At 54.7% G+C, this 10,044-nt stretch overlaps 1 protein-coding gene across 1 annotated transcript in view; it reads right to left on the bottom strand.

Annotated features, from left to right (window-relative positions):
• ZNRF3 (zinc and ring finger 3) overlaps positions 1-10,044 on the bottom strand; it is an 84,532-nt gene that overhangs the window by 2,378 nt on the left and 72,110 nt on the right. The window contains 7 exon segments of the mRNA XM_010828860.1: positions 3-122; positions 125-756; positions 1,360-1,462; positions 3,529-3,696; positions 4,644-4,754; positions 6,090-6,221; positions 6,616-6,690. Coding sequence (XP_010827162.1) covers positions 3-122; positions 125-756; positions 1,360-1,462; positions 3,529-3,696; positions 4,644-4,754; positions 6,090-6,221; positions 6,616-6,690 — 1,341 coding nt within the window.

Genomic DNA, 10,044 nt, shown 5'->3' with positions numbered 1-10,044 from the left:
CTGCGGAAGGTGGAGCAGGTGCCGTACACGCCCTGGTTGCTGACCTCCGTGCAGTCCACCACCGAGTCGCTGGACGAGCAGCGGCACTGGCCCGAGCTGCCGCTGCTGCTGCTGCTGCTACTGCTTCGCTGCCCGGGCCGTCGGCCAGGTAGCCGCTGCACACCGAGCGGTGGCCGTGGTAGCAGCTGAAGCTGGACGCGCTGCCGCTCTCCAGGGGCGAGGCCGGGGCCGCGGGCGCGAAGAGCAGGCTGCCGCCGCCGCCGCCACCCGGGGGGAAGGCCCGCGCCGGGCTCCCGGGGGCCAGGCTGGGGGGCGGCTGTCCCTCGGGCTCGGGGTAGCTGAGGCCCCGGAAGTAGTAGTGCTGGTACATGGTCTCATACTGCGAGAAGCACGCTGCCTTGGAGAAGCTGCGGCCGCCGAACTTGGGCCTGCGGAAGGGGGGCGCGGGCGAGTAGGGCCGGTGCTCCAGGCCACAGCGGTGCGCGGCCAGGCCGTGGTCCAGGTGGAGGGGCGGGTAGCCGCGGATATAGGCGGGGGTCTGCGGCGAGAAGAGGCCTTGCTCCCCGCGCCGGTCCACGGTCAGCAGTGTGACCGGATTCCCGTGGGCGTCCATGCTGGTCCTCGTGGGGTAGGTGGGCACGGCGCCGGCCCTGTGCACGCGGCCCGGGTAGTGCACTGGCAGGATCACCCTCTGCTGCCGCCCGCGCGCCAGGCTACTGGTCTCCACGCACACGCCACTCGGGTTTCCCTTTTGTTCTGGGGAGAAGCACAGGAAACTGGTCAGCAGGCGGAGTTAGAGGGGCAGACACCGGCAGACTGAAGCGGTTGGCACCGAGGGGTTCTGACCCATTCTAAGCTCCCACCAAACCCGGCCACGCGGGCAGAGGCCTCCTGCTTCTCCACTCTCAGGGTGGTCACTCCTATTAGGGTCCATCTCCCACATCCCAGCTGCTCTGAGTGACAAGAGCCTCCAGAGAGCAACCGAGACCGGAGAGGAAAGGCCCTGACCCTCTTGGAAAAGCAGCTACGGGGAGGGCACCCTGCCTTCTGGGCCCTCAGGCTCCCCCACAGTGACACAGCATCATGTCACCACTCTTGTCCTGCTTAAGAGACTGTGGGCCCGAGGCCTGGAGAGGCCAGGGGACTGGTCCAATGTCAGGAACCCAGTCGTGTCAAAGCCAGAGCTCAGACCCAGGCTGACCCTCCAGCAGACCTCCCCAGGCCCCCCGGTGCCTCCAGGTCCTGGCGGCAGTGCCTTGGTGGTCTGCCGGCTCACCAGCCGTGGTGCCCGTCCTGCTCCCACTAGGCACCTGGGAAAGACAGTGCCTCTTGGCAGGGACAGAGGCAGCGGAGCGTTACCTATGATGTTGTGTCGACAGTGGGGGCAGGTGTGGTGCTGCAGCAGCCAGGGGTCCACGCACTTCCTGTGAAAGCGGTGAGTGCAGGGGATGACCCGCAGTTCCTGGGGCAGGAGAGAAGACACAGAGCCTGAATGTGGGCCGGGGCAAAGGGCGATCGCACATGCTTCTTTCTTCCTGTGGGGCCAGAGTGGACCAAGGAGCCCAGTGCACCGTGGCGGTGCCCAGAGGCTCTGCCATCCCCATCTTTGGCTCCAACCACGGTGCTTGGTGTCAAGGGAGGAAGTAGGCTCCCTTCTTGCCTCTGGAGGAGGGCACTCACATTTGGGCATTCACACAGGCCCGCCAGAGCTGTGTGCTCGCACAGGCTGCTCAGCCTGGGGCGTGAGGGACAGCTAGGTGCGCTCCAAAACCTTTTGCATTTCTGGGATGGTGGCTGGCTCCGGATACCCAAAATGAGGTGGGTAGAAAGGACGATGCCTGGGATTCATGACTGACACGTGGGACAGCAAAGGGGTAAAGCTGTCCCACCTTTCCCTTCACTGCACCCTCAACATTCACCTGAGGGCATGTGGTCTGTAACAAAACTCCCAACATGGAGAGGAGGTGATGGGGTTCTGAGGCAGGCAGAAATGCCCCTATAGTTCCTGCGCCCAGAGCACCCTCTGGACTTGCCACTTTTGATCTTCCATTCTCGGACCAGCTAGCCGTAGTCACATTCCAGCTAACCCCTAAGGCTGTGCCTGACCATGACCAGAGTCCTACCTAGATTTCCTCATGTGACCTTGGTGATTACTGGGAGTTCAGGCCAGTCTTGGGCTCGTGTCATAAGCAGAGGCACAGAGAGTAAAGTTACTCGCCCAAGATCGCAGAGCTAGAACCCTCCTGGGCCCAGATGAGAGCTCAAGCAGTCTGCAGGTAGAGACTGTGTGAGGCCGTTCATTTGAAGGCCTCTGTAAAACCTTGTTTTTCAACCAACAGTCTACACAGTGGCAGGACACTTTCATCAAAGGGGCATCAAATGCCTGCAACTAATTCTGAAGTGGTTTGCCCCCTTACTCCCTCAAATGTGTGTGTTTACGTGTGTTTCTGCACGGAAGGAAATGAAGCAGATGTAGGAAGTGACTCTCAGTGAATGATAACAGCGTTCACTGTATGCTTCTTGCAACTTTTCTGAAAGTTTGAAATTTTCAAAAAAAAAGCTAGAAGGACAAAGGAGACATCACATCCTTTGTCCTTACTTTTTTTTTTCCATACCAACCTGGCTTGTGAGATCTTAAATCCCCAACCAGGGATCGAACCTGAGCCCCTGGCAGAAAAAGCGTGGAGTCCTAACCACTGGACCACCAGGGGAGTCCCCTCCTTTGTTTCTTTATAAGAAAAATGGGTGTAAGTGTTCCACACAGCTTTCAGGAGAGGACTGTATGAAGCTGAGTTCCAGAGTTTTCAGATGAGCAATGCGAAAATTAAGTCTTGCTGTTGTTCTGTCACTAAGTCATGTCTGACTCTTTCCTTTCTCTCAGAGTTTCCTCAAACTCATGTCCACTGAGTTGGTGATGCTATCCAACCCTCTCCTCTGTCGCCCCCTTCTCCTCCTGCCCTCAGTAAGTGTAAATTAATTAATTTAAATTTAATTAATTTAAGAAGCTCCCTACCCCTTGTGGCTCAGCAGTAAAGAATCTGCCTGCCAATGTAGGAGACCAGGGTTCAATCCCTAGATCAGGAAGATCCCCCAAAGAAGGAAATGGCAACCCACTCTAATATTCTTGTCCAGGAAATCCCATGGACAGCAGAGGAGCCTGGTGGGCTACAGTCCATGGGGTTATAAAGAGTCAGACACGACTGAGTGACTAACACTTTCACTTTCTTCAAATGTAAATTAACTGTAAATATTCCTAAAACCAGAGTTACATAGATTACTGATCAACTTGTGTCCAGCCAGGTCCCCGGGAGAGAGTGTTTATGCATGTGGCCACCCCGTTCCGGGGGGGAAAGCAGTTGGAAGGTCTCAGGATGCCCCCAGGACACTTGGCAGGCTCAGCCCTTATCCCACAAGGCTGTGGGGAAGGCCCGTGGGGCCTGTCCTTCCCGGTCCCGTGCGCCCTCTGCGGGCCAGTCCCTCTCATCCCTGGCTCGTCCCCACGGGGCTGGGCCCCGCCCCCACCATTACCTCCCCGTCGATGTACTTCTCCAGGCAGATGGCACAGTCAGACGTGGAGCTGCTGCTGAGCGTGTCCAGGGCCCCGCAGCTCCCCTCCCGGCGTCCCTTGCTCTTGGAGTTGAACTTCCTGGTTTCCATCTTCTCCAGGGCCTGCACAGCCAGCCTATTCATGGAATTCTGTGCAGCAGAACGTGGCCCGTGTGAGGGTCTGGGTTGTGTTAACAGCGGCGGTCACCCCCCGGGGGGCCACGGTCAGCCTAACGCTAGTCTCCATCCAGCCAGGACAGACTGCTGAGGAATCACTAAACATGGAGAGACCACAGCCCAAGAGCACAGGTCTTCCAGACTCCCGAGTGTCCACCACATTGGCCTAAGCAGCAGAGCCGGCAGAGGTCTGCTCGAGTTATTTGGCCAAGTCTGCTCTGGGCTAAGGGCTCCTCCCTTCACTGAAGAACGTCCCGAGGGCCAGTGAATAACGTGTGGGGGTGCTCTGCACTTGGCAGACTGGACGTGCTCGACAGACACCAGCTGCTGCTCTGTCACTGACGGCCCACCCGACCCTTGGCGCTGTCTCTCTCTGGCGACATCACACTGCTACACCCCTGAGAGTCTGGACTCCTGAGTGTCCCTCCATTGCCCTCTGCCCCTAAACGGTTCCTTCCTGTAACCACGCAGTGCTGTGTCAGCCAGGGCACTAGCGTGGCTCCTCTGTTCATTGAGAATCGCCTGGAGAGCTTGGTAGATGCAGATTCGGACGCAATAGGTCTGGGGTGAGGCCTGAGACTCTGCGCATCTCCCAAGCTCCCAGGTGATGCTGAGCCTGCTGGTCCCCTGATCATATCTGGGGAGCAAGACTCTCGGGCTCCATGTTAACATTCAAACATTTTTTTTGGAAAAACCTGTGGCTGGAAACAGCACCAGCGCTTGACCCTTGTATTGAGAGGACCGGCCTTTTTGGAACAGAAACAGCTCAGTGCTCTGAGCTCCGCTCTGGCTTTTCTCCATCTTTGCTGACTCTGGGCCAGCAGGGAAGAGGCTGCAGTGTCGGGGCAGGACCCTGCCCTGGTCTGCACTGGCAGCGGGGCCTCGGGGATGAAGGTGATGGGCCGCTCTGGGGCCATTACCTGACTGCGTCGCTGCTTCAGCTTGATTTTAACAAGGAGGATGAGGCAGACCAAGGAGACCACAACGAAGAAAGCCAGGAAAATCCCCATATCGAAGTACTCAGTGGGTTGCTGGAACAGAAGAGACACAGTGAGTCACAGCGCTCTTCAGCCTGGGGATGGGCACACGCGCTGGGTCGGCTCTGGGCAGCGGAGGGACGGAGCCTCTGGGCTGCATTTCCCCTCCTTTGTGGGACACGCCAGGGCTTCTGCTAACAGGCACCCTGTGCACTCTCCAGGCCCAGGGAGCGCCTGCAGTGCGGCCAGGGGAGGCCTGCCGGGGTCTTAGCCAGGCCTCCTAACAGCTGGGAGAACTCTGCTCACTGAGCCCAGCTCCCTGCGGAACAGTGCAGAGTCCGCCGTACCCGGTGGGAGAGGCCCTTCCAAATAAACACAAATATCACATTTATGGGACAAAGGAGTGAGTGTCGTGTTTTGAGGGAACAGTGATTACTAACCGTATAATTAATGGTTTACAACAACTCAGAAAATTGTACGCTGCTTCCACAAATATCAGCTTCCACTATAGTGAGTCATATTTACCAAAGCGCTCTTTTTTCCCTTTAAAAAGCAGCCCGCAAGTCGGTTCTTCTGCAAACTCCCTCTAGTTTTAGTTCTTACCTTTCCCTCATGGCATACAGCCTCCTAAAACCTTACAGCCACCTGATCTGGGATGTGCATTTGGCCCGCCAGAGTGGAGTTTTGCTCACTGAATGCTACGAGCATCTGGGTATTTTTTGCGAAAGGATCCTCCTTTATGTGAATATTCCAATATTTGGGAAGAGGAAATAAACCATCTATGGAGCACCTGTCCCAGGTTCCTAGAATCTTGAGCCTGAGGTTGGGCAGAGGATGCCAGCAGCATGGCTTTAACACAACTATAAGAGAAGCCTAGAAGACAAAGCTGTTCATTAACCACCTGGAGGTCGTGAGCTCCCATCCCAGTTGAAAGCTTACATTTCCAGATTCTAGTACACGTTAGGGAGTTTTGGTAATGCACTTGCCCCACAGGAAGGAGGAAGCACAGGCTTTATCCTCTTAGTGAAGACCCACGGGAGGAGGGAGACCCAGGAAAAGCAGCTGAGAGTAGGACGCCCTTCCCTTCAGTCCTTAGTCAGCCTTTCATGGGAAGATGGGGCAGAAGAGAAAAAAGGACAGGAAGTCACCCAGAGGGGACACCAGGTGGAAGAGACACCTGGTCACAAGTCATCTATATCTGGAAAGGCTTTTCAGATGCCCTCAAGTAGAAATGGTAATCTCTCCCTGGCCTCCGGGCTTACATCTGCTACAAACCTGCAGGTCCCTGGGGCGCATCAGCGGTTTAGATGGGGAAAAAGCCGGAAGCAACAAAATAGGCCGAAGCCGGAAGGGGCAGGTGGCGAGGGGGGGCAGGTGGCAGAGGCTCACTCGAGGGGGGCGGTGTTGGATCCGCGCGCGGGCCACTTTCTGCTTGTTGACGATGTTCATCAGCTTGATGGCGTCTGCGCCCTTCACGTACACCACCGGCCTCTTGAGCGGGTCTTCCGAGCCCTGGTTCAGCTAAGCAAGGACAGAAGGTGCTGCTTAGAAGACGTAATTACTTTCAAGAAGCCAGAGAGAGAGAAAGAAAAGCTGGAGGAAAAGAACATGAAATTCCCTTTCGAAAATCCCCAAACACCAGCATCATAGGCTGGGGGCTCCCAGGCAGATGAAGCTGAGGATGCCCCCCGTTTTAGGATGAAGGGTATTTGACAATGCCTCCCAGCCCCCTGGCTCTTAACCCCTCTTGACACACTCGCTTTGGAGGACAATGCACAAACACGGGTCACTAATGAGGGCAGACAAGTGCAAGGGCCCCGAAGACCCAGGTGATACGACTGTGAGAAGCCAGGCTAAGTAAGGGAGGTGCTTCTCTCAGGGGCCCTGCAGCCTTGGCCTGGCCCCAGGAGCTTACCTGGTCAATAGCTTCTGGGTTCTCGGACACATCGAAGATGACTGCGGTGGCTCCCCGCTGCACGGCTCGCTTGGCCTGGGAGAGTGAGAAAGAGCATGTAGGGACGTTCCCACAAAGCTGGCCTTGGAAATCTGACCTGTATTCGAATGCAGAATCTGATGGTCACAAACTTATGTGACTGGAAGAGTTACTAACTTTCCTAAGCCTCAACTTAAGTGAAAGTCGCTCAGTCGCGTGCCACTCTTGGCGATCCCATGGGCTATACAGTCCATGGAATTCTCCAGGCCAGAATACTGGAGTGGGTAGCCTTTCCCTTTCCTTCCCCAGTGGATCTTCCCGACCCAGGAATCAAACTGGGGTCTCCTGCCTTGCAGCGGATTCTTTACCAACTGAGCTATCAGGGAAGCCCAAGCCTCAAGTTGCCTGTTTTTTTTTTCTTTTTTTTTAAAGGAGGGGGTGGGAGTGGGATGGGGGTGGACGTGGGTAGGCAACAGTGCCTTGTTCAGTTGAACCTGAGAACTAGATGAGATAGAAATGGTAAAAATAAATAACTAGGTACTCAATTAACCTCTGTCTCCCTCTTCAGCCTGAGCCTTAACATCAGACTACAAACTGACAACCTGCCCCGTCAGCATAAAGGTACTGGTTTCAGTAATTTCTGCTATGAACGCAGGGTCACTGGCAGTAAAAGCACATGCCTTGGGTCCTTCTCTTGTGGTCTCCTCTCCCCCGTGTCGTCCAGCCCCGCAGTTGGAAGAGCCTGTGACTATGTCCAGAGGAATCTCAAAATGGTCCGTTTTAATAACGGACATGAGCTGAAGACCTTTGGAGATGCTGTCGGGTGGGGGGAAAGGCTAGGAGAAATAATTGTAAATGGGGATTTAGAGCTGTTGGCTGCCAAACCTGGCCACACATCAAAAACCACTTGGGGAAGTTTGTAAAGCAGATTTCCTGGCTCAGACCACAGAGCCTGATTCAGCAGGGCTGGAGTGAGGCCCAGGAAACTGAGTTCCGAAAGTTTTCTGAGGATTCAACCATTTGGGGAACTACTGATCAGAGATGAAATGTTTTAGGAACAAATGAGAAGCGGTGGAATTCTTTTTTGGGGGTGGAAAGGATTCCTTTCCATCCTGGTGAACCTTCTAGTTTCATGTCCAGCTAAGGGAACAACAGGGTAAAGCTGAGGAAGAATCAGACATAATCCTTGCTTTTAAGAACCTGAATCTTGTTAGGGAAGCAAGACTCCTCTAAAGGTGAGGGGTGGGGGAGGGGACCAAAATGAAAACCCAGCCTTCTGTAAGATGGACAAATAATGGCCAGTACTCAGAGGTCAAGAAAGCCTCTATGGGCCAGACTGCTTGAGAAAGAGCGAAAGCTAAATTCCTTCCATAGAAATAACCACTACATGGATACAGCATGGGAAAGCAACACTGAGCCTTAGACTGGAATGTGGCTAGGGCAATGCTCCATCAGCCCTCTAGAGGGCAGTCTTGCCCCACAGCTGCTACAATAAGCCTGCTCCCTGCACTTGGTACAAGCAGGACAGTGAACTCTTCGGGATACAGCGAAGCCGTCGGCAACTCAACGAGCTCAGGCACCTGAGTGCTGTCCTTGTTCTGCTGAGGACCCCTTCCCGTTGGACTGAGATTCGCTGTACTTGGTCTGCTCTGCCGCTTGCAGGTCCCACCCTGGTTCCCCACTGGGTGCGCCCCAATCAGGAGGAGCTCCTGGGTGCTGTCCCTGGCTCTTCCAGACAAGCTGCCGATGCGGGGTGGGTCACTAAGTCTCTTTCAGTCCCCAGTCTCAGTTTCCCCACCGGTAAAAGGGGGACAGAGCCTGTGTCATGAAGGACTAGTCTCGGCCACTTGTAGAGGCAACGGGCTGTCCAGAGTGCTGCAGAAAGAGCTGTGATGGCTGTCACCTGCCTCCAGCAAGAGAGGATGTGATGTCCCTGTGAGAAAGTTTGGAGCCAGATGGTGTCACTTTCCTCCAGAAAGCTGTTTAGGGGCACAGACCCCTTTGCCTGAGGTAAGCAGGTCCTCGGGGGCCCCAGTAAATGGGTGCCAGTCTTCTGCTCAGGGGGTGTGTGAGTCACTCAATTGTGTCCACCTCTTTGCGAACCCATGGACTGTAGCTCACCAGGCTCCTCTGTCCGTGGAATTCTCCAGGCAAGAATACTGGAGTGGGTTGCCATGCCCTTCTCCGGGGGGTCTTCCTGACCCAGGGATCGAACCCAGGTCTCCTGCATGGCAGGCAGATTCTTTAACAAGGAAGATCCTCCCAGCCTTGTTCATAAACTGGCTGCCAGTGAGGAAATAAACAGGATCTCTCATTCCTTTACTGGCTTTCAGTCCCTGCACATGAGGCAGCACTGGAGGGGGCTGGGCATGCAGCTTTGTCTTGCTTGGGAGCCTCAGTGGAGGGCACACCAGTCTCCTGGTTTCTCTCATGAAAACAGCAGGTCAAGAACATGGAGCTTAAATCCTGTTTATAGCTCAACTGCAGACACAACCAGGTTAATACACAGGGCTCAGGGCACCGATATTTTGTTTGAGAAAACAATCATTCTCACAGTGGCTTACTTTAAAAATTAGGTTTGATGTAAGCTGCTGTTGAAGTAAGCCTGTATTTCCCGCACATAGGACTGGACACGAGGCGGGTCAGGATTACGTTCAGAACTCACTTGTCAGGAGCAGGCTTGGGATTAAGAATGTTGTTGTTGTTGGGTCTGACTCTTTGTGACCCCATGGACTGTAGCCCACCAGGCTCCTCTGTCCATGGGATTTCCCAGGCAATAGTACTGGAGTGGGTTGCCATTTCCTCCTCCAGGGATTGAACCTGTTTCTCCTGCTTCACAGGCCGATTCTTTACCACTGAGCCACCTGAAAAGCCTGGGTTTAAAAACAGGCCATGAATGATCTACACTTTGAAAATGACACATTGATCATACTATTCCCAAAGCAAATGAAAAAACGTACTTGGTCACACAGTTCCCCCTCACCCCACATTTTCAGTTTGAAAATGGATGCGGTGTCCTTGAACGCGTGTTCATGTGTTAGATTTTTCACGTCTTCTGTAGTCAAACTTGGGCTGGAGAGTTACTTCAAAGCCTCATCTTTATGAAGTCACACACCCAAATGTCCAAATTTCTCAAAACGAGGCTGTTTCAATGGATGTCTAGGAAGATGCCTTCTGGTGGATGCTGCTAGACAGTCATTGTAGCTGAGCTTAGCTGGAGAGGGCAGTTACCCCTGATCTGTGCACAGACTAGATTAAGAAGAAGAGCTTGAGAAGGGCGTGGGCAACAGAAAGCAGGTGGGAGGACCAGGCCAGGCCTCCCAGAAGCAGCCGAAGGCCTCTGCCCACCCTTTCCCGCGCCCCACTCACACGGGCACGTTCCCACCCTCCATCACGGCGGCTGCCTCCCCA

This window comes from Bison bison, unplaced genomic scaffold (genome assembly GCF_000754665.1).
Source record: "Bison bison bison isolate TAMUID 2011002044 unplaced genomic scaffold, Bison_UMD1.0 scf7180017864495, whole genome shotgun sequence".
In the NCBI taxonomy this organism is placed as follows: Eukaryota; Metazoa; Chordata; class Mammalia; order Artiodactyla; family Bovidae; genus Bison; species Bison bison.
This window is presented reverse-complemented; position numbering and strand designations above follow the sequence as displayed.